Genomic DNA, 25,419 nt, shown 5'->3' with positions numbered 1-25,419 from the left:
TATTCCACTTTCTATAATAGGCTCCAGTTTCATCCACCTCATTAGAACTGACTCAAATGCGTTCTTTTTTTTAGTTAAGTAATATTTCATTGTGTATATGTACCACACATCCTTATCCATTCATCTGCTGATGTGCAGCTAGGTTGCTTCCGTGTCCCAGCTATTGTAAACAGTGCTGCAATGAACACTGAGGTACACGTGTCTCTTTTAATTCTTGTTTCCTTGGTGTGTATGCTCAGCAGTGGGATTGCTGGGTCACACGGCAGTTCTATTTCTAGATTTTTAAGGAATCTCAACACTGTTCTCCATGGTGGCCGTACTACTTTGCATTCTCACCAACAGTATAAGAGGGTTCCCTTTTCTCCACACCCTATCCAGCACTTTTGTAGACTTTTTGATGGCTGCCATTCTGTCCAGCGTGATATGGTACCTCATCGTGGTGTTGATTTGCATTTCGCTGATAGTGAGTGATGTGTTTGTTAGCCATTTGTATGTCTTCTTTAGAGAAATGTCTGTTTAGTTCTGTGGCCGATTTTTTGATTGGGTTGCATTGAGCTGCATGAGCTGCTTATATACTTTGGATATTAATTCTTTGTCAGCTGTTTCATTTGCTACTATTTCTCCCATTCTGAAGGCTGCCTTTTCACCTTGCTTATAGTTTCCTTCCTTGTGCAAAAGCTTTTAAGTTTAATTAGGTCCCATCTGTTTATTTTTGTTTCTATTACTCTGGGAGGTGGGTCATAGAGGATCTTGCTATGATTTATGCCAGAAAGTGTTCTGCATGTTTTCCTCTAAGTGGTTTATAGCTTCTGGTCTTACTTGTAGATCTTTAATCCATTTTATTTTTGGGAATGGTGTTAGAAAGTGTTCTAACTTCATTCTTTTACAGGTGACGGACCACTTTTGCCAGCACTTGTTAAAGAGATTGTCTTTTCTCCACTGTATATTTTTTCCTCGTTTGTCAAAGATAAGGTGTCCATCATTTCTGTTCAATTGCTCAGTCATATCCGACTGTTTGGGACCCCATGGACTGCTGCACTCTTGGCCTCCCTGTCCATCATCAACTCCCAGAGTTTCCTCAAACTCATGTCCATTGAGTTGATGATGCCATTCAACCACCTCATCCTCTGTTGTCCCTTTCTTCTTCTGTCTTCAATCTTTCCCAGCATCAGGGTCTTTTCCAGTGAGTCAACTCTTTGCATGAGGTGGCCAAGTACCGGAGTTTCAGCTTCGGCATCAGTCCTTCCAATGAACACTCACACTCAGGACTGATCTCCTTTAGGATGGACTGGTTGGATCTCCTTGCAGTCCAAGGGACTCTCAAGAGTCTGCTCCAACACCATAGCTCAAAAGCATAAATTCTTCGGCGCTCAGCTTTCTTTATAGTCCAACTCTCACACCCATACATGACCACTGGTAAAACCATAGCCTTGACTAGATGGATCTTTGTTGGCGAAGGAACGTCTCTGCTTTTGAATATGCTGTCTAGGTTGGTCATTACTTTCCTGCCAAGGAGTAAGTGTCTTTTAATTTCACGACTGCAGTCACCATCTGCAGTGATTTTGGAGCCCTTCAAAAAATAAAGTCTGCCATTGTTTCCACTGTTTCCTACCTATTTGCCATGAAGTGATGGGACAGGATGCCATGATCTTAGTTTTCTGAATGTTGAGCTTTAAGCCAACTTTTTCACTCTCCTCAAGAGGGTGTTTAGTTCTTCTCCACTATCTGTCACAAGGGTGGTGTCATCTGCATATCTGAGGTTATTGATATTTCTCCCAGTAATCTTGATTGCAGTGTGTGCTTCATTCAGCCCAGCGTTTCACATGATGTACTGTGCATATAAGTTAAACAAGCAGGGTGACAATATACAGCCTTGACAAACTCTTTTCCCAATTTGGAACCAGTCTGTTGTTCCATGTCCAGTTCTAACTGCTGCTTCCTGACTTGCATACAGATTTCTCAGCAGGCAGGTCAGATGGTCTGGTATTCCCATCTCTAGGAGAATTTTCCAGAGTTTGTTGTGATCCACACAGTTAAAGGCTTTGGCACAGTCAAGAAAGTAGAAATAGATGTTCTTCTGGAACTCTCTTGCTTTTTCGATGATCCAACGGATGTTGGCAATGTGATCTCTGGTTCCTCTGCCTTTTCTAAATCCAGCTTGAACATCTGAAAGTTCACGGTTCACGTATTGTTGAAGCCTGGCTTGGAGAATTTTGAGCATTACTTTACTCGTGTGTGAGATGAGTGCAATTGTGTGGTAGTTTGAGCATTCTTTGGCATTGTCCATCTTAGGGATTGGAATGAAAACTGACCTTTTCCAGTCCTGTGACCACTGCTGAGTTTTCCAAATTTGCCGGCATATTGAGTGCAGCACTTTCACAGCATCAACTTTTAGGATTTGAAATAGCTCAACTGGAATTCCATCACTTCCACTAGCTTTGTTCCTAGTGATGCTTCCTAAGGCCCACTTGACTTCATAGTTCAGGATGTCTGGCTCTAGGTGAGTGATCACACCATTGTGATTATCTGGATCATGATGACCTTTTTTGTACAGTTCTTCTGTGTATTCTTGCCACCTCTTAATATCTTCTGCTTCTGTTAGGTCCATCCCATTTTTGTCCTTTATTGAGCCCATCTTTGCATGAAATGTTCCCTTGGTATCTCTAATTTTCTTGAAGAGATCTCTAGTCTTTCACATTCTACTGTTTTCCTCTATTTCTTTGCACTGATCACTGAAGAAGGCTTTTTTATTTCTCCTTCCTATTCTTTGGAACTCTGCATTCAAATGGGTATACCTTTCCTTTTCTCCTTTGCTTTTTGCTTCTCTTCTTTTCACAGCTATTTATAAGTCCTCCTCAGACAGCCATTTTGCTTTTTTGCATTTCTTTTTCTTGGGGATGGTCTTGATCCTTATCTCCTGTACAAAGTCATGAACCTCTGTCCACAGTTCATCAGGCACTCTATCAGATCTAGTCCCTTAAATCTATTTCTCACTTTCACTGTATAATCATAAGGGATTTGATTTAGGTCATACCTGAATAGTCTAGTGGTTTTCCTATGTTCTTCAATTGAAGTCTGAATTTGGCAATAAGGAGTTCATGATCTGAGCCACAGGCAGCTCCCAGTCTTGTTTTTGCTGACTGTATAGAGCTTCTCCATCTTTGAGTGAAAAGAATATTTTCAATCTGATTTCAGTGTTGAACATCTGGTGAGAGATGTGTAGAGTCTTCTCTTGTGTTGTTGGAAGAGGGTGTTTGCTATGACCAGTGCGTTCTCTTGGCAAAACTCTATTAGCCTTTGCCCTGCTTCATTCTGTATACCAAGGCCAAATTTGCCTGTTACTCCAAGTGTTTCTTGACTTCCTACTTTTGCATTCCAGTCCCCTATAATGAAAAGGACATCGTTTTGGGGCGTTAGTTCTAAAATGTCTTGTAGGTCTTCATAGAACCATTCAACTTCAGCTTCTTTAGCATTACTGGTCAGGGCATAGACTTGGATTATCGTGATATTGAATGGTTTGCCTTAGAAACGAACAGAGATCATTCTATCATTTTTGAGATTGTATCCAAGTACTGCATATCAGATCTTTTGTTGACTATGGTGGCTACTCCATTTCTTCTAAGGGATTCTTGCCCACAGTAGTAGATATAATGGTCATCTGAGTTAAATTCATCTGTTCCAGTCCATTTTAGTTCACTGATTCCTAAAATGTTGATGTTCACTCTTGCCATCTTCTGTCTGACCACTGTCAATTTGCCTTGATTCATGGATCTAATATTCCAGGTTCCTATGCAATATTGCTCTTTACAGCACTGGACCTTGCTTCCATCACCAGTCACATCCCACAACTGAGTTTTGTTTTTTCTTTGGCTCTCTCACTTCATTCTTTCCTGAGTTATTTCTCCACTAATCTCCAGTAGGATATTGGGCACCTACCCACCTGCGGAGTTCACCTTTCAGTGTCATATATTTTTGCCTTTTCATACTGTTCATGGGGTTCTCAAGGCAAGAATACTGAAGTGGTTTGTCATTCTCTTCTCCAGTGGACCACATTTTGTCAGAACTCTCCACCATGACCCATCCATTTTGGGTGGCCTTACATGGCATGGCTCATAGTTTCATAGAGTTAGATAAGGCTGTGGTTCATGTGATTAGATTGGCTAGTTTTCTGTGATTATGGTTTTCAGTCTGTCTGTCCTCTGATGGAAAAGAATAAGAGGCTTATGGAAGAGATGGGAGAGACTGACTGAGGGGGAAACTGGGTCTTGTCCTGATGTGCGGGGCTGTGCTCAGTAAATCTTTAATCCAATTTTCTGTTGATGGGTGGAGCTGTGTTCCCTCCCTGGTATTTAGTTCAGTTCAGTTCAGTTGCTCAGTCCTGTCCAACTTTTTGCAACCCCATGAATCGCAGCACACCAGGCCTCCCTGTCCATCACCAATTCCTGGAGTTCACTCAAACCATGTCCATTGAGTCGGTGATGCCATCCAGCTATCTCATCCTCTGTCATCCCCTTCTCCTCCTGCCCCCAATCCCTCCCAGCATCAGGGTCTTTTCCAGTAAGTCAACTCTTCTCATGAGGTGGCCAAAGTATTGGAGTTTCAGCTTTAGCATCAGTCTTCCCAATGAACACCTAGGACTGGTCTCCTTTAGATGGACTGGTTGGACCTCCCTGCAGTCCAAGGGACTCTCAAGAGTCTTCTCCAACACCACAGTTCAAAAGCATCAAGTTTTCAGCACTCAGCTTTCTTCATAGTCCAACTCTCACATCCATACATGACCACTAGAAAAACCATAGCCTTCACTAGACGGACATTTGTTGGCAAAGTAATATCTCTGCTTTTGAATATGCTATCTAGGTTGGTCATAACTTTCCTTCCAAGCAGAAGAGTCTTTTAATTTCATGGCTGCAGTCACCATCTGCAGTGATTTGGGAGCCCAAAAAAATAAAGTCTGACACTGTTTCCCCATCTATTTGCCATGAAGTGATGGGACCAGATGCCATGATCTTCGTTTTCTGAATGTTGAGCTTTAAGCCAACTTCTTCGCTCTCCTCTTTCACTTTCATCAAGAGGCTTTTTAGCTCCTCTTTACTTTCTGCCATAAGGGTGGTGTCATCTGCATATCTGAGGTTATTGAGATTTCTTCCAGGAATCTTGATTCCAGCTTGTGCTTCTTCCAGTCCAGCATTTCTCATGATGTACTCTGCATATAAGTTAAATAAGCAGGTGACAATATACAGCCTTGATGTACTCCTTTTCTCATTTGGAACCAGTCTGTTGTTCCATGTTCAGTTCTAACTGTTGCTTCCTAACCTGCATCCAGGTTTCTCAAGAGGCAGGTCGGGTGGTCTGGTATTCCCATCTCTTTCAGAATTTTCCACAGTTTATTGTGACCCACACAGTCAAAGGCTTTGGCATAGTCAATAAAGCAGAAATAGATGTTTTTCTGGAACTCTCTTGCTATTTACCTGGGGCCAAACTATGGTGGAGGCAATGAAGATAATGGTGACTTCCTTCAAAAGATTCCATGCATGTACTGAGTGTCCCAACCCTGCAGCAGGCCGCCACCAACACACACCTCCACTGGAGACTCCTGGAAACTCACAGGCAAGTCTGGGTCAGACTCTTCTGGGGTCACTGCTCCTTTCTCCTGGATCATGGTGCACAATGTTCTGTTTGTGCCCTCCAAGTACCTATTTCCCAATCCTGTGTAAGCTCTGGCAGCTCTATGGTGGGGTTAATGGCGACCTCTTCCAAGAGGGCTTATGCCATACCCAAGTCTGCTGCACTCAGAGTCCCTGTCCCTGTGGCAGTCCACTGCTGACCCTTACGTCCACAGGAGATGCTCAAACACAGTTCTGTCTCAGTCTCTGTGGGGTCCCTGGGTACTGGTGCACACAAGGTTTGTTTGAGCCCTCTTAGCATCTCTGGCGGGAATGCGGTTTGATTCTAAACATGAATTTGCCACTTCTACCATCTTGCTGGGGCTTCTCTCCTTTGCCCTTGGACGCAGGGTATCTCCTCACAGCTGCTCCAGTGCCTACTGTCTTACTGGGGTTTCTCTGAGTTGCATGTGGGGTATCTCCTCACAGCTGCTGCTTCTGATCTTGGACGTGGGTTATCTCCTCTCAGCTGCTCCAGTGCCGCGCAGCCGCCACTCGCCACTCCAGCGCCACACAGCTGCTGCTCGCCACTTCAGCACCTAAGGTGTCCATAAGTGCATGGATTTATCTCTGGGCTTTCTATTTTGTTCCAATGATCTATATTTCTGTCTTTGTGGCAGTACTATACTGTCTTGATGACTGTAGCTTTGTAGTATAGTCTGAAGTCAGGCAGGTTGATTCCTCCAGTTCTATTCTTTCTCAAGATTGCTTTGGCTGTTCAAGGTTTCCCATGTTTCCATACAAATTGTGAAATTATTTGTTCTAATTTTGTGAAAAATACTGTTGGTAGCTTGATAGGGATTGCATTGAATCTATAGATGGCTTTGGGTACTATACTCATTTTCACTATATTGATTCTTCCAATCCACAAACATGGTATATTTCTCCATATATTTGTATCATTTTTTTTTACTTCTTTTATAGTTTTCTATACATAGGTCTTTTGTTTCTTTAGGTAAATTTATTCCTAAGTATTTTATTCTTTTTGTTGCAATGGTGAATAGGATTGTTTCCTTAAATTTCTCTATTTTCTTAGTGTATAGGAATGCAATGGATCTGTGTATTAATTTTATATCCTGCAACTTTACTATATTCACTGATTAGCTCTAGTAATTTTCTGGTGGTGTCTTTAGGGTTTTCTAAGTAGAGGATCATGTCATCTGCAAACAGTGAGAGTTTTACTTCTTTTCCAATCCGGATTCCTTTTATTTCTTTTTCTTCTCTGATAGCTGTAGCTAGGACTTCCAAAACTATGTTGAATTGTAGTGGTGAGAGTGAGTACCCTTGTCTTGTTCCTGAATTTAGAAAAAAATTCTTTCAATTTTTCACCATCGAGAATAATGTTTGCTGAGGGTTTGTCGTTTACGGCTTTTATTCTGTTGAGGCATGTTCCTTCTATGCCTGCTTTCTGGGAAGTTTTTATCATAAATGGGTGTTGAATTTTGTCAAAGGCTTTCTCTGCATCTATTGAAATAATCATTAGTTTTTATCTTTCAATTTGTTAATATGGTGTATCACACTGACTAATTTGCAAATATTGAATCCTTGCATCCCTGGAATAAAGCCCACTTTGTCATGATGTATGATCTTTTTAATATGTTGTTGGATTCTGTTTGCTAGAATTTTGTTGAGGATTTTTGCATCTATGTTCATCAGTGATATTGGGCCTTTATCTGTTTTTATGTGGGAGTATTCGTGTTCAGCATGCATGTGTTCAGTAATTTTGGCGCATGGGCTATATTTGGTATGGATGCCTGCCATGTCTTTCTTTAGGGTGTCCTGGCCATTATCCTCTTGGGAGAGGAGGGTGTGTGTGTGTGTGTGTGTGTGTGTGTGTGTGTTTGGTGTTATGGTGACCAGAGCCTGCAGTCAATGTTGGGTAGAGCCTTCTCCTTGTTCTTTGATAGTCACAGCAGGATTTGCTCCTCGGTTGTAGGAACAGAAGCCTCCAGAACCAGTTCTAGGCTGCAGTGTGAGGTAGTTGGGATTGGACTACTCCTTGTGGGAAAGAAGCTGCTGCATATTCCTCTCCAGGAGACTTGTCCACTGTGCTCAGTGATGTAAACTGCCACCCAGTGTGTGTACCCACAAAGTACACTATTGGAGGCACTGTCTTTGGCCCCACTTCCACGGTGGGAAAGCTGGTAATTGGCTCACATTTTGGTGCCACTTCCATGTGTGTGCAGCCACGAAGTCTGCTGCTGCTCATATTTGACTCACCTCAGCAGTAGGACTGCCAGTAGTCAGCATGATGTCCCTCAGTCATTGCCCCTAGAAAGTTGCAGGCTTGAAAACCCGCCAAAGCTATGCCTTGCATCCACTTTGAGAGTACTGGTAACTGGCTCAGATTTCAGCCGCTTCCACATGTGGGCAACCTGCTGCCACCTGCATGCTCCTAAATCTTGTAGCAGCAAAATCACTCCTGCTGTTAGCACACTGAGACCAAAGCTACTATTGGAGGGCCATGCCCCTCCCTTTACAAGCTCATTGACAATGGTGCTCCTATGGGAGACCTGGGTTCCATCTTGAACACACATCCTCAGATCATACTTCAGGGCTTTTGGGCTGTCTCCACATAGCCAAACCAAGTCCAGTCCCTAGGTCTGTCTGTTGAAGCTCAAGTTGTAGCACTCACCACTGCACACATCAGCAGGGGCATGATTTGGGCTCAGAAGTGTAGCAAGTTGGCAAGGACCATCTGTGCTGGTCTTTCTCTGCCCTGTCTGACACAAGCCTGCTGGTGCACTCTCCTCTGAGCTTCTGAAGCTCCCTATCTGTCCCAGCTAACTTTTCAGATGATGAAGGAGGTTCCCAGGGTGAGGGAACCATTCCTTTTTCATAGTTCCCTCCAAGGGGCATAGGTCTCATCTCAATTACCATTTTTTTCTCTCATTTTATATGTTGATCTTTCTTGCAGTTGGGGTTGTATGAGATCTTCTGCCTGCATTCAGTAGATATTCAGTGAGAATTACTCCAAATGTAGATGTATTTTTGATGTATTTGTGGGAAGAGGTAAGCTCCATGTCCTTCTACTCTGCCATCTTGTTTTCTCTCAGGTTTTTTATTTTGAGTTAATTTTCATATATGGCAGAAGGTAAGAGTCCAACATCATTTTTTTTTTTTGCATGTGCACACAGTTGTCTCACTACTAACTGATAAAAAGATTATTTTTTTTTTCCCCACTGAATAGCCTTGGCACCCTTGTCAAAAACCACTGACCACATTTGCAAGGTTTTTTTCTGGGATCGGTTTTCCATTCCATTTGTTTGTATGTCTTTGGGTATGCCAATACCACACCATTTTAATTACTGTATCTTTGTAGTAAGTTTTGAACTCAAGATGCAAGTTCTTAAACTTTGTTCTTGTTTTTCAAGATTATTTGGTAATTTGGGGGTCGTTCAATAGTCCATGCAAATTTTGGGGTGAATTTTTCTATTTTTGCAAAGAAATCATTGGGATTTCTGATGGTGATTGCATTGAATCTGTAGATTCTGTTGGGTTGCACTGACATCTTAGCAATTCTTCCAAATCATGAACACAGGATGTCTTTTCATTTATTTAAATCTTTAATTTTTTTCAGCAATATTCTATAGTTTTCAACAAGTACACTGAAAATACTGGAGCCCTGACTGCCCTAAGCCCTCTCCTTTGTTCCAGAGGTTCCATGCTGAGAAAGGTAAGCCCTCAAAAAAGGATAAGAACAAACCTCAAAGATTGGCCTTGGTCAAATGAAACTTAAAGTGGATATACCCAAAGAAACCTATGCCAAAAGTCATGGGTGGAAGTGGGTTTGGCTATAAATGGGCAACAGAAGGAATCCTTGTATTGACGGAACTGTCCTGTATCTTGACTATAACAATGTCAGTATACTGGCTGTGAAATAGTACTATATTTTGTAAGATGGTTACTGTTGGTAGAAACTGAGTAAAGGGTAAATGAGATATTTTTGTACTATATCTTACAACTGCATGCTAGTACTTAATTACCTCAATATTTTAATTAAAAATGTATATACAATCAAAGAAAAGAGCCACAAGGCAGGCTAAGTGAAGGTGATTTAGCAGAGGTCAGAGCTAACACGGGAAGATATCTAATAGCATATGATACATGATCTGGCAGGATGTAGGCCCCATGTGAAAAAAAGAGCTAAACTAGATGATGGCTGAGCAGGTCTGGGAGATTGGTTATGAAAACAAGGGCTGAATAAATAAGCAGACATATTGGGGATAATAAGAGCCAGGTTTCTCACTCTTGGAGAAGGGAATTGTAAACATAAAAACAGGCAAAACTAGAATGATGGTATAGTGTTGGATTAGAATATGAAGTATCAACATGAATTCATGGTTTTCAATATGCATAGACAAAAACAAAAATAACTACAAGTGTATACACATACATACATATATACATACACTAACATAAGTTGCCAAAGATTATAGTATCATATTTGAGCACCAAACAAATGATAGTAAAGGATGATATTCCACTGTACAAAGTAGTAGTAATCTACACTGAAATAACCGAACAAATAAAAGCTAAGGGAAAGTTCTTTCTCACAGCAGAATGCTAATGAAGAAATGCCAAAGGAAAGAAGGAATTAGAAAACCTCCATTCAGTTATCTGTCATAGTAGTAATTAAAAGCTGAAACTACTGAGTAAAAGCTGGATGAGGACGAGGATATATACAAGATCTCAGTGGATCTCTCCATAAAATGTTGGGAAAAAGAATAATGTATAATAGGTAAATCTTTGGCAGATACAACTTTACTGATGTGATCAAACTTAACATTTCCAGTTTTATGACCAAATGGTATCTTGAATTGCTTGACAGGATGGAGAATACAAAAAACCACAGAATCACTTCTGTGATATTTCTGCCAAAAATTTCAATCTTATGATGAAAAAGTAGACAAACTCAAACTGAGAAACACACTGCAAAATAACTAGCCTGTAATCTTCATAAAGGTCAAGAAAGGACTAATTATGGTCACTAAAAGAAGTTGAAAAAACATGACAAGTAACCTTTTGGTACTAAAAGATATTACAGAGACAGTTGATAAAATTTGAATGAGGGTCTCTGGTTGAAAAATACATAGAAAAATTTTTGTGCTTTATTGTATGTTGGAAATGATTTCAAAATAAAAGAAATAACATTATAAGAAGAGGGACACTCTGACAACATGAGAATCCTGATGGAAGAATACAGCACCTTCTATGAAATATCATGCCAATAAAAAAACCTGACTACAGAGTCTACATCTTTCTATCAATTCAATTTATAGTAAACAGTATTAGGATATAATCAGCAAAATATAGATTATGGCAAAATCTACAGAGTAAAAAATCTGATTTCCTCAACAAATAAAGTGTAAGGAAAAAGAGATTGGGGGAAATCCAAATTTAAAAGATATTTAAGATACATCTCAATCATGTATGATGTATGAAATCATATATACTGCTGGATCTCAATTTAAAGATACATCTATGAGACAAGGAGAAATCTTGGCAATGTTTAGATATCTAAGAAACTATTGGTAACTTTTTTAGTTATTGCAATGATGATATACAGTTAATGGATCAAATGAAGTAATATGGAGGTAGGGGAAATGAGTGGAGGAAGCCAGTGACCTGATATTGTTAAAGTTGGGTGATGATACCTACTTAGGGGACGGTACCTCCATGGCAGGTGGGTCCCACCTGGAAATCTTTATTGTACTCTGTATACTTCTGGGAATATTTGAAATTTCCCCAAAATAAGTTTTCCCTTCCAAATGTAGTAGAACCAAGATTTAAATTGAGGTCTGTTTAATTCCAAAGCTAATTCAATATTTACTGAATTTCCAATTTTCCTTTAAAAATCATTTAAGTATTTTATTTATATACCCCTTAGTTAGAATTTCTCATCACCTATTAGTCAACATTTAAAAAGTATACTAGCCATATCCCAATGTTAACTTAATAATGTATAACTGACTGTCTTCATAAATGAGATGCAGTTTAGGAAAGTTACATATAAAGTTTTTAAAATTTTTTCTATTTTTTTCCTAATTAACAATTAGCTACACTTACACAATAAGGAAATTTTTATTTAAAAAATGCTTTTGGAAAGGTAAAAATCAGCTTAGTGAGTGGATGACAATAGGGGTTACAACCTTCCTGGGGACATCTGGAAATGTATATGATTTTTTGATAGCCACTGTGACCTAGGGACATTACTAGATGAAGAGGGCAAAGATACTAAATGTTTTCAATGCTAAGGGCTCTCCTGTACAATCAAGAGTTGCTTCGCCTCAAAAGCCAAGAGAATCCCAGGTGAGAAACACCAACTAAGACATAACATTCCAACTGAAGAAAGGGGAAAAAGGCTAATTGAATTCTGACATTCATTAACTGGAAAGTACATAGGGGAAAACCCCTCTACCAGAGAAGCAAGAAACTGACATCATTATGAAAGCATTTGTTTCAGATACCTCTTCTTTCTAAAATCAGGGAAATGAATATGTGGTAAGTCTGGCACATAGAAGTTGTCCACAGATGGTAGTTATCAGAAGTATTAGTCCCTTTAGAGTCAGACACAGCACAGAGAGATGGAGGATCTATAAAGACCTGGAATTTACTTTTAAAGCTTTTTATTTTATATTGGAGTATAGCCAATTAACAATGTTTTGACAGTTTCAGGTAGACAAGGTCAGAAGTGCAAAACTTTGGTTTTCTTGATGAAAGAGCTCTCTCTGGTGGAGTGGATAGATTCTAATAAGAAGCATAACCAACTTCACAAACCAACTATTCCCAGCAAGCATTTAACTCCAATACCTTTAGACCTTTATTTCTTAACTTCTCCTTATATTATCAAATCCATACTCAGAGGGGGAAAACCCTTCCAAGATCCCTACAGAGGAGCACTAAAATGAACTTGAGCAAAATCCAAAGTAGGCAGAAAGAAAATCATGCAAGGGGTACTGCCAACAAAAATTATTCAACATGTTTCTTGGCTAACTGCTAGTGGTAGCAGCAAGACCAGTGATGCCAAAGTGGCAGGAAATCGGGTTGTACTTCCAGCTCAGAGCTTTCAACAGTAGGAAAGAGAGAGGGTGAGTATAGCAGTTAAGAGTCTGAGTAACAGCACACTTCCTTTCCTGGGAAACTTTGTAAGAATCAGAACTGTAAGGCCATGACAGAGAGACAAAGACAGAGAAGAAGGGCTAGCATGCTTCTGAATTGTCTTTATAAGTGACACTGGCGAGTAACAGAAGAATGAAATGAAAGATCAAACTGCAAGCAGGTGCTTGATGAGAGGAACAGCCAGATACTTTAAGAGGAAAATGAAGGAGATAAACATTGTTTTCAACACTGCTTCTTAGAAGACTAAGGAGAGAGTGGCCAAGATGACAGAGTAGAAAGACCCTGAGCCTACCTCCTCTCATGAACACACCAAAATCATAAATATATGCAGAAAAAGCATGGATGAAAAAGACTGGAACCTACCAGAAATGATCTCCTACAACTAAAGACAGAGACGGAACCAAGAGATGGGTAGGATGGGCGGACTCAAAATATAATCAAATTGCATACCCACAGGTGGATGATCCTGGAGGAGGACGTGTCAACCCACTCCAGCATTCTTGCAGGGGAAATCCCATGGACAGAGGAGCCTGGAAGGCTATGGTCCATGGGGTTGCAAAGAGTTGGACATGACTGAAGCCAACTGAGCACAGGTGGATGACCCACCAACTGGAAAGTAACTATACTGCAGAGTGAGTAAGTGTTCTAAATCCTACATAGGGCTGCACAGCGCTGTAGGATGAGCCTCCAGAGCATTTGGCTTCAAACACCAGTGGGGCATTTCAGGAGCCCCAAAGAACTGTGGGAAAAGAGACTTTACTCTTAAAGGAAACACATAAAAGCACACACATCAAGATCCAGGGCAAAACTAGTCATTTGACAAGAGCCTGAGCCAGATCCACCTGCTGGTCATGGTGAATCCCCTGCAGAGGTCAGGGCAGCTATAGTTCACCCTGGGGATATAAACACTTTGGCAGTCACACTTGGCAACATTCTTCCAGGTGAATACTACTGTTGGTAGCTGCCATATTGGCTGACTAGTGGAAAGATGGGCTTCATCCAACAGCCTGTATGGACTAGAGCTGGGCTACCTCAGGCCAAACAACTAACTGTGGAGGGACACAGCACACTCATAAGCAGAAAGGCTTTCCAAAGACTTCCTGAGCCCACAGCCACCTCTAAGATATGCCCCTGACATGGCCCTACCCACCATAGGGCCAGGATCCAGCTTCACCCACCAGTAGGCAGGCACCAGGCCTTCCCCCCAGGAAGCCTGCACTAGCCTCTAGAACAGCTTCACTTATCAACAAGGAGCAGACACCAGATCAAAGGAAACAATAATCCTGTAGCTTGCAGATCTAGGACACCCACAGAAGGCCAGATCATACCTTGAGAGCAGCTGGGCTCTGGCTGTGTCCACTACCAGGCCAACAGAAGCTTCAGGACATCTCAGACTCCACAACCAAGTCCAGGAACCAGCCTGCCCGCCCCTACCACCAACTACCTGAAACGAGTTCTGGGATCCCTGGTCCTATAATTGGACTCCAGGAACTGGCTCTGCCTATCAGTAGACCGGCACTAACCACAGGTTCTGGCTTTAACAACCAGTGGCCAAGCAACAGCCCTGGACTCTTCGGGACCTGGTTTCTGCCACCAGTGAGCCAGCACTAGCCTTGAGGCTCCCTAGGGTTCTGTAGCCAGCTGCCTTGTGACCAGACCTTGTGCTGTCTTGAGAAACAGCAACCAGCAGCATTTGCACAATGCAGGGTCTGAAAGCCAAATGGGCTAGGGGCCAATCAAGCCTACAAGACTGTACATATAGCCCCCATAACAGAAGAATCCACACACCCATCTCAGGGAGAAACCCTAGAGCATCTAGCTTAGACGACAAGAGACAAATGCACTGCTGAGACACATAGGATGTCTCCCACAGGCCACTTCTCACAGGTCAAGAAATATAACTAACTTACCACATACATGAAAATACAAATAACAACTTACACAAAGTGAGATGGCAAAGGAAAATGTTCCAGATGAAGGAACAAGATAAAACTCCAGAAGAAAAACTAAGTAAAGTGGAGAGAGTCAATCTACTCAAGAAATAGTTCAGAGGAACAATCCTAAAGATGATGGAAGAACTTGGGAGAAGAATGTATACACTGAGTGAGAAGTCGAAGTTTTTAAACAAAGTCTTAAAAAAATATAAAGAGTGACCAAACACAGTTAAAGAATGTAGTAGTTGAAATGTACACTAAAAGAACTTAATAGCAGACTAAATGATACAGAGGAATGGATCAGCAAGGGAGAAGACAAATGGTGGAAATCACCGACTCTGAACAGAAAAAAGAATAAAAAGAAAAGAGGGCAGTTAAAGAGATCTCTGGGACAACATCAAGTGCAATGATATTTGCATTATAGAGGTCCCAGAAGAAGACAGAGAGAAAAAAGGCCTGAGACAATACTTGATATAATCGCTGAAAACGTTCCTAACCTGGGAAAGGAAAACACTCACTCAAGTCTAGGAAGTGCAGAGTCCCACCAGGATTATTCCAGAGGAAAACACCAAGCAAGACATATTGCAATCAAAATGACAAAAGTTAAAGACAGAATATTAAAAGTAGCAAGGAAAAAGCAACAAGTTATATATAAAGGTACTCGCATAAGTTTATCAGCTGATGTTTTAGCAGAAATTCTGCAGGCCAAAAAAGGAGTGGCAGGAAAGAGTTAATGTGATGAAAGGGAAAAACCTACAACCAAGAATGCTCAGCAAGGCTCTTATTCAGATTTGATGGAGAAATCAAGAGCTTTACAGACAAGCAAAAGCTAAAAGCTAACTTCTAATTTAAAAGTTAAATGTAAACTGACTGAATGCTCCAAGCAGAAGACACAGAGTCCCTGAGTGGAAACAAAAACAAGTTCCATAAATATGATGCCTACAAGAGACTCACTTGAGATCTAGAGACAGATACAGACTGAAATGGGACAGGAAAAGTTATTTCAGGAAAATGGAAATCAAAAGAAAGTTGGAGTAGCAATACTTATACTGTTACAACAAAGAACACGATGATCCAGGGAACAAACCAGGAAGAAGATTTAAAAGTTGTAAATATAGGTACTCAACATAGGAGTACCTAAAAACATAAAGCAAATATGAATATACATAAAGGAAGAAATTTACAGTATCACAGAAATACTAGGGGACTTTAACTTCACACATCAATGGTAACAACACTTACATAAGTCTGTAAGATTAGATATCAATTACAAGAAAAGCTGTAAAAAACACAAACAAATGGAGGCTAAACAAAACACTTCTAAATAATCAAGCACTCACTCAGCAAGTGAAACTACAAACATGATGAAAAGACAACACATAAAATGGGAAAAAAACTGCAAATGAAGCAACTGATAAAGGATTAATTTCTAAAACATAAAAGCAGCTCATGACAGCTTAATATCAGAAAAATAAACAACCCAAACAAAAAATGGGCAGAAGACCTAAACAGGTATTTCTCCAAAGAAGAGATACAGATGGCCAATAAACACATGAAAGATGCTCAAAATGGCTATTAGAGAAATGTAAAGCAAAATTACAATGAGGCATCATCTAACATCAATCAGAATCAGTTCAGTTCAGTCACTCAGTCATGTCCAACTCTTTGTGACTCCATGGACTGCTGAACACCAGGCCTCCCTGCCCATCATCAACTCTCAGAGCTTACTCAAACTCATGTCCAATGAGTCAGTGATGCCATCCAACCATCTCATTCTCTGTCTTCCCCTTCTTGTCCTGCCCTCAATCTTTCCCAGCATCAGGGTCTTTTCAAATGAGTCAGTTCTTCACATCAGGTGGCCAAAGTATTGGAGTTTCAGCTTCAACATCAGTCCTTCCAATGAATATTCAGTCCATTAGGATGGACTGGTTGGCTCTCCTTGCAGTCCAAGGGACTCTCAAAAGTCTTCCAACACCACAGCTCAAAAGCATCAATTCTTTGTCACTCAGCTTTCTTTAAAGCCAACTCACATCCACACATGGCTACTGGAAAAACCATAGCCTTGACTAGACAGACTTTTGTTAGCAAAGTAATGTCTCTGCTTTTTAATATGTTCTCTAGGTTGCTCATAACTTTTCTTCCAAGGAGCAAGCATCTTTTAATTTCAGGGCTGCAATCACCATCTGCAGGGATTTTGGAGCCCCTCAAAATAAAGTCTCTCACTGCTTCCACTGTGTCCCCACTTATTTGCCATGATGCGATGGGGCTGGATGCCATGATCTTAGTTTTCTGAATGTTGAGTTTTAAGCCAACTTTTTTACTCTCTTCTTTCACTTTCATCAAGAGGCTTTTTAGTTCTTCTTCACTTCCTGCCATAAGGGTGGTATTATCTGCATATCTGAGGTTATTGATATTTCCCCTGGCAATCTTGATTCCAGCTTGTGCTTCTTCCAGCCCAGCATTTCTCATGATGTACTCTGCATATAACTTAAATAAACAGGGAGACAATATACAGCCTTGACGTACTCCTTTCTCTATGTGGAACGGGGCTGTTGTTCCGTCTCCAGTCCTAACTGTTGCTTCCTGACCTGTATATAGGTTTCTCAAGAGGCAGGTCAGGTGGTCTGGTATTCCCATCTCTTTCAGGATTTTCTAGAGCTTGTTGTGATCCACACAGTCAAAGGCTTTGGCACAGACAATAAAGCAGAAGTAGATGTTTTTCTGGAACTCTCTTGCTTTTTCAATGATCCAACGGATGTTGGCAGTGTGATCTCTGGTTCCTCTGCCTTTTCTAAATCCAGTTTGAACATCTGGAAGTTCGCAGTTCACACATTGTTGAAGCCTGGCTTGGAGAATTTTGAACGTTACTTTGCTAGCGTGTGAGATGAGTGCAATTGTGTGGTAGTTTGAGCATTCTTTGGCATTGCCTTTCTTAAGGATTGGAATGAAAATGAACTTTTCCAGTCCTGTGGCCACTGCTGAGTTTTCCAAATTTGCTGGCATATTGAATGAAGCACTTTCACAGAATCGTCTTTTAGGATTTGAAATAATTCAACTGGAATTCCATCACCTCCACTAGCTTTGCTCATAGTGATGCTTCCTAAGGCCCACTTGACTTCATAGTTCAGGATGTCTGGCTCTAGGTGAGTGATCACACTATCGTGATTATCTGGGTCATGAAGACCTTTTTTGTATAGTTCCTCTGTGTATTCCTGCCACCTGTTCTTAGTATCTTCTGCTTTTGTTAGGTCCATCCCATTTCTGTCCTTTATAGAGCCCATCTTTGCATGAAATGTTCCCTTGCTGCTACTGCTAAGTTGCTTCAGTCGTGTCTGACTCTGTGCGATCCCATAGACGGCAGCCCAACAGGCTTCCCCATCCCTGGGATTCTCCAGGCAAGAAAACTGGAGTGGGTTGCCATTTCCTTCTCCAATGCATGAAAGTGAAAAGTGAAAGTGAAGTCGCTCAGTAGTGTCTGACTCTAGTAGCGACCCCATGGACTGCAAACTACCAGGCTCCTCCATCCATGGGATTTTCCAGGCAAAAGTACTGGAGTGGGGTACCATTGCCTTCTCTGGAAATGTTCCCTTGGTATCTCTAATTTCTTTAAGAGATCTCTAGTCTGTCCCATACTATTGCTTTCCTCTATTTCTTTGCATTGATCACTGAAGAAGTTTTTCCTATTTCTCCTCACTATTCTTTGGAACTCTGCATTCAGTTCAGTTCAGTTCAGTTGCTCAGTCAAGTCCGACTCTTTGCGACTCCATGAACTGCAGCACGCCAGGCCTCCCTGTCCATCACCAACTCCCAGAGGCCACCCAAACCCATGTCCATTGAGTTGGTGATGCCATCCAACCATCTCATCCTCTGTCGTCCCCTTCTACTCCTGCCCTCAATCTTTCACAGCATCAGGATCTTTTCAAATGAGTCAGCTCATCACATCAGATGGCCAAAGTATTGGAGTTTCAGCTTCAACATCAGTCCTTCCAGTGAATATTTAGGACTGATCTCCTCTAGGATGGACTGGTTGGATCTCCTTGCAGTCCAAGGGACTCTCAAGAGTCTTCTCCAACACCACAGTTCAAAGCATCAATTCTTTGGCGCGCAGCTTTCTTTATAGTCCAGCTGTCACATCATTACATGACCACTGGAAAAAACATAGCCTTGACTAGACAGACCTTTGTTGACAAAGTAATGCAAATGGGTATATCTTTCCTTTTCTCCTTTGCCTTTTGCTTCTCTTCTTTTCTCAGCTATTTATGATGCCTCCTCAGACAACCATTGTCCATTTCTTTTTCTTGGGGATGGTCTTGATCACTGCCTCCTGTACAATGTCATGAACCTTCATCCATAGTTCTTCAGGCACTCTAACAGATGTAATCCCTTGAATCTATTTGTCACTTCTACTGTATAATCATAAAGAATTTGATTTAGGTCATATGTGAATGGTATAGTGGTTTTCCTTACTTTCTTCAGTTTAGGTCTGAATCTGGCAATAAGGAGTTCATGATCTGAGCCACACTCAGCTCCAGGTCTTGTTTTTGCTGACTGTATAGAGCTTCTGCAACTTTGGCTGCAAATAATATAATCAATCTGATTTCAGTATTGTCCATCTGGTGATGTCCATGTGTAGTCTTCTCTTGTGTTGTTGGAAGAGGGTGTTTGCTATGACCAGTGCATTCTCTTGGCAAAAACCAATCAGAATGGTCATTATCAAAAAGTCTACAAACCTTAAATGTTAGAGAGGATATGCAGAAAAGGGAACCCTCCTGCAAAGCTGGTGGAAAAGTAAACTGATACAGCCATTATGGAGATTTCTTAAGAAGCTAGGAATAAATCTACCATATAACCCAGCACTCCCACTACTGGGGATAAACCCTGATAAAACCACAATTCAGAAAGACACACATAACCCAGTTTTCATTGCAACACTACTTACAATAGCCAGGACACAGAAGGAACCTAGATGTGCATCAACAGATGAATGGATAAAGAAGATGTACATATATACAATGGATTAGTAAGCCATAAAAATAAAAGGGCGTCCCTGGTGGCTCAGCTGGTAAAGAATCCGCCTGCAATGCATGAGACCTGGGTTCAGTCCCTGGGTTGGGAAGATCCCCTGGAGATGTGAACGGCTACCCACTCTTGTTTTCTGGCCTGGAGAATTCCATGGACTATATAGTCCATAGGGTCATGAATTTGAGTTAGTGGTAGTCAGGTGGATGAACTTAGAGCTTGTTATACAGAGTGAAGTAAGTCAATACATATCATATATTAAATCTATATATACAGAATTTAGAAAAATGATACTGATGAACCTATCTGCATGGGAGTAATGGAGACACAGATGTCGAGAATGGACTTGTGGAGATAGCGGGGAAGAAGAGGGTGGGACGAATGGAGACAGTAGCACTGACATATATACACTGTAGTGGGTAAAACAGATAGCTGGTGAAAGTTGCTATAGAACACAGAGAGTCCAGCCCTGTGCTCTGTGATGAACTGGTAGGGTGGGATGGGGGAGGGGAGGGAGGCTCAAGAGGGAGGTGATATATGTATAATTTTGGCTTATTCAAGTTGTTGTATGGCAGAAACCAACACAAAATTATAAAGCAATTTTCCTCCAATTAAAAAATAAATTTAAGAAAAAATAAAGTAAAATAAAATAAAGTATAAATTAATAAGAAAACAAAAGAACTATTACCTTTCATGTTTGCAGCATATCCACTGTTATTCACCAATGTAGAATATGGTTGTTCATTTTGAGGCAAGGCTCCTGCAGCCATGGTAGTCTGTTGAGGGGAAAAGATTATTTTTTGAAGTTTTGCCTATGGAATATTTATTTGCTAATCACCTAAAATGTGCTAGTCTTCTACTGTCTAATACAGCAGTCATTAGCTAAGTGGTTACTGAGCATTTAAAATGTGGCTAGTATAGATCTGAGATATGCTATAGATATAAACTACAAGATTTTGGAGAATGGCACAAAAAATATAAAATATTTAATTTTTTACACTGATTTTATATTTAAATATTTTAAAATATATTAGGTTAAATAAATTATTAAAATTATTTTTCTGATTCTTTTTGTTGTTACTGGAGAATCCAAATTTGAATATGTGGCTCACATAATATTCTATTGGACAGTGCTGTGCTAGACTGTAAGGAAATGATAGAAAAAAGTAAGACCTATTCTTCCTGTACATTTATAGACTGTTGGGAAGGTAAGATGTAGACACAAATAATGCTAACATGTGCTAAGTGTCACAAGGCAGTCTGGGACAAACAAGAGGGCAGGTGAAATGCTTAAAAAAGGAATTTGTACTTGAACTAGGCTCAAGGGGTAACATTTATTGTGGACACGATGGTACACTAGGCAATTAAACAGAATCCCTCCTTCTTTACTAATTCAATTCAGTGAGGGTTACTACTTTACAGTTAACAGTCTTCATCTATCTCATGGTAAATTATATGGCTAAGTAACCATTGTGTTGCTATGGTTTCCACTGAGGAAAGTTAAGTAAATCTTTTAATGTGTCAAAAAGCAAAAATTGTCATTTTTCTGAAGCCCCTATTATGTGTCAGATTGTGAAATAAACAAAACACATATTGATTTCTTCTCCTTGGTTCCTGACACAGAGCAACTAGACACCTGTAAATTCCTAAGTGATAAGGACCCTTGGAGACCCTTTGTTCTAGTTCTAATGGGGTAACTCTTAACTCTAGGTGGGCTACTGGATGGCTCCTGGATGGGGGCTGGTCACCAGAAAGCCATGATTAGAAGCTTGGAATTTTCTAGAAGGGGAGAGTTAACTGTGATACAACAGAAAGTCACATACAGTATTAAAATTTTTTCCTAAATAATGATCTTTTTCTTTGAAAAGCCATGTTTATTGTTTGAGCATCAATGACTAGGGGGTCAAAGACTAATTTTTATGTGATTGTTAATTTTTTAAAAATGCTTTAAAAATCTGTTGAAAATTTTGGCACCAATAAACTAAGTGGTAATTAAATACAGTCTTAATTAATATTTTCCTTGGAGCATTTATTTTTGTGGGAAAAAAATCACTTCACAAATTTCAGTGACCCTCTGACAATTTCAAATTAACTAAAATTTTATTACTAAAATCAAGTTTTATATGTTCAATAGGTATAAAATTTTCAAGTCCTACTTGATAAAATGGTCTCCCTTCAAAAGAAATATAGAAATTAAAATCACAGATGTATTCTACCATGAAAGATAAAATAAATTCCTGCAATATTCATATCACAAATCTGGTATCATACTAATTAATATGAAATTTATCATGTACATAATATTTCAAACAAATATTACACAAAGACAAGAAGTCAATGGACTAATGGAACAAGTTGTTCCAGGAAACTCATTAGCCAAAATTTAATTTAAAAGAATACCCATGAAGATCAGATTTACACTAAATATTTTTACCATATTACTTTTCAAAATTCTGGACCTTTAAAACATATTTTGACTCCCAAAAAACAATTATCACAATTTTAGAACCATGGGATTTTTAGAGCAGTCAGAATTGTTGTTCCGTAGATGAGGAGTTATGAAGCATGTCCCAGGTGATTCAGCATGTGGTGACAAGACAGACCTAGCTGTCACTTTTTCTGTTAAGTCTTTCCTGAAGCCACCCTAAGCTCTTCAGCTGTGATGTAATAAAATGCAACTACTGGACTGGCTCCCCTGCACACCATGGGGTCTCAAGAGGAGAAGCCATGAGTTGCTCTTCTCTGTCTCTTGAAAAGGGGAGAGTCTGATGTAAGGGACACATTCACTGCATACATATCCTGAGGTGAAATGGCATATTAGACTGAGTTTCATGGATCTAACACCTAAAACCCATTGAAGACATCGCTTTAGGAACTTCCCTGGTGGTCCAGTGGTTAAGACTCCACACTTTCAATGCAGGGAAGGGGTTTGATCCCTGGTCTGGGAATTAAGATCCCATGTCGCATACGACTGAGCGACTTCACTTTCACTTTTCACTTTCATGCTCTGGAGAAGGAAATGGCAACCCACTCCAGTGTTCTTGCCTGGAGAATCCCAGGGACGGGGGAGCCTGGCGGGCTGTCATCTATGTGGTCACACAGAGTCGGACACGACTGAAGTGACTTAGCAGCAGCATGCTGCACAGAGTGGCCAAAGAAACAACCCAAAAAATGGCTTTAAATAGTGTTGAATTAATCTTATCCCTTTGGGTAGTGAAAAGTACAAATAAGATTGTAGACTGTATTAAAACTTTATTCTCAACTCAGCCCTCAGAAACTCAAATTTGTGAGGAACCTCAGAAGTCCTCTGTTAGAATCCTAACCCATATGAGCATTCTCTCCACAATATCTTTGAAAAGTAACAGTGACATCATCACATAATTCTAGTAAAAAACTCTTTTTATGTGGCTACTCTGTAAATATCTGCTCTGAGACCACACAGAATAATAAAGCCTTTGTTCCATATATCTAAAGCTGGCTAGCGATCATGTACTCTCGCATTACATCTCCCCAGACTATCCACCAGCAGATCTTCTCTTCCACATTTTTCATATGTAATGGTTCTAGACCTCATAGACATGGATGCCCTTTCTATTTAAATTCTATAGTTATTCATATCCTAGTACTCAGAGCTGAGATCTAATCTTCAGATATAGGCTGTAATCATCAAAAATTAAAACAAAAACAATCTGTTCCCCTGTCTGCACAGTGTATGTGGTTTACCATCACATTAGTGTTTTCAGAAGTCCCAAGGTAATCAAGACACAATAGTTTCTTTAAAAAAGGCTAAAAATGATTTGCAATACATTTTGAGGTTAAAAAATGGACATTCAAACACAGATAATGAAGCATATATAAAAGTTTACAATGAAATAAATGGTACAGAATGAAAAGTCTCCATTCCTATCTCCCAGCCCAACTTTTACTCCCCAGAGGTTAAAAAATGTAAACCCTGGGTTTAGTTCTTCCAGGGGAAATGACTACATGTATACTTCTGGTTACTATTTTATCATCTTTAAAATGATTCACCAAAATGAGAAAACTGGCTCATTTACTCTACCTACCTCCCACCATGCCAAATCTTTCTCCACTAAACACATCAAAACATTTTTAATTCTTCTCATTATCTTTGTAATTTTAAGTAACATCCTTTAACCATATTTTATTCTATCAACTTTAAACAGTATCTTAACTCCTTACCTTGTAAAATAAGAAAAGTAGTTTTATCTGTACTATTACATTTCACCTTTCCCCTTCACTTCCAACTTCTGCTACCTGTTTTATTTCCTTTTTTAAAAAACAATTTTTAATTTTAAGCTTTAGCTAATTAAGATCTAGCTAAAGCTTAAAAATTAAAAGTAATTGAAAAAATGATATAGGTAGAAGAACTTGGAAGTGGAGGGGACCTATATAATTTTTTAAATAATTTTTAATTTTTACCCTTTAGCTATATCTGCAATTGGGCATTCCTGGGGCCTCAGCAGTAAAGAATTCACCTGCCAATGCAGGAGATGCAGCTTTGATTCCTGAGTCAGGAAGAACCCCTGGAGAAGGAAATGGCAACTCATTCCAGTATTCTTGCATGGAAAATTCCATGGTTGGAGGAGACTAGCGGGCTACAGTCCATGGGATTGCAAAGGAGTCAGACATGATTTAGCAACTAAACAACAACAACAAAAAAACTGTAATCAAGTTTTCCATGCCTTGTCTATAGGCTTATTCTAATATGCAAGACAAAATACAAAATAATTATTGTGTGTTAGATATTATATACATGTATTATCTATGCATGCATGCATGGTAAGTCACTTTAGTTGCAAGTCTTTGCAACTCTGTTCTCCAGGTAAGAACACTGGAGTGGCTTGCCATTTCATTCTCCAGAGGCTTGATCCCATGCAGGGATTGAACCTGCATCTCTCATGTCTCCTGTATGGGCAGGCAGGTTCTTTACCACTAGCGCCACCTAGGAAGCCCATTTGTATCTGTAGGGTGATCAAAAGTATTCAGTGCAGATTCCCTTTCATTCTTCTTGCAGTTGTTGATCACGTGCCTTCATCTAAACTCTAGTAGCTCAAGTACTAGTAGCTCTAGTACTGTTTAAACTTGGTTCCACTGGTTTACAAATTAAACAGCTTTCCTGTTCGCCTGAACAACTAGTCATACTTTTATCCTGTTTTACTTAATCCCTCTTTCTCCACAAGGAAATCCTCATTACTTATTCAATAGGTCTCAATTACTCACTTTTTTCCTGCCTCATTAGACTAGTTATCTGACATTAGTATGGCAGCTCCACAGCTGCCTTCATTTTAGGCAAATTTAGTCGGACACGACTGAGCGACTGAACTGAACTGAGCCCATTGCTTAAGGCCACAACTCTGTAAGGCTTCCACCTGCTGCTCTGGGTATCATGAGGCTTTTCTTCTCTGACTGGTGGGGGTATGAACTACTTCCAGCCCCCTGAATGTCCTGGAACTGCTCTGTCTACTTCTTCCTGTATCTTTCCCTAGTCTTGGGTAGTCTGTGCAGATCAGTACGCAGCCAAATACTCTAGGCCAGCAAAAACTTGAGGGTCCTCCGTCAGGGCGAGGTCAGGACGAAAGGTCAGGGAAAGGTCAGGGGTGCTGAGGCATGCCCGGGCATGTTGGGACACACCCCGGCAGAGGGCGCTGCAGACACACCCC

General features: G+C 40.3%; 1 protein-coding gene across 2 annotated transcripts in view; it reads right to left on the bottom strand.

Moving 5' to 3' along the window:
• PTPDC1 (protein tyrosine phosphatase domain containing 1) overlaps nucleotides 1–20,508 on the bottom strand; it is a 47,969-nt gene extending 27,461 nt beyond the window's left edge. For both annotated transcript variants that reach the window (XM_068974071.1, XM_068974072.1), the window contains exon 1: nucleotides 20,427–20,508. In XM_068974071.1, the coding sequence (XP_068830172.1) occupies nucleotides 20,427–20,508 (82 nt within the window). The remainder of the gene's footprint in view (nucleotides 1–20,426) is intronic.
• Nucleotides 20,509–25,419: the final 4,911 nt, after the last annotated feature.

This window comes from Capricornis sumatraensis, chromosome 6 (assembly GCF_032405125.1).
Source record: "Capricornis sumatraensis isolate serow.1 chromosome 6, serow.2, whole genome shotgun sequence".
Classification (NCBI taxonomy): domain Eukaryota; kingdom Metazoa; phylum Chordata; class Mammalia; order Artiodactyla; family Bovidae; genus Capricornis; species Capricornis sumatraensis.
Note: the sequence above shows the minus strand (reverse complement) of the source record. Positions and strands in the feature narration are given on the sequence as shown.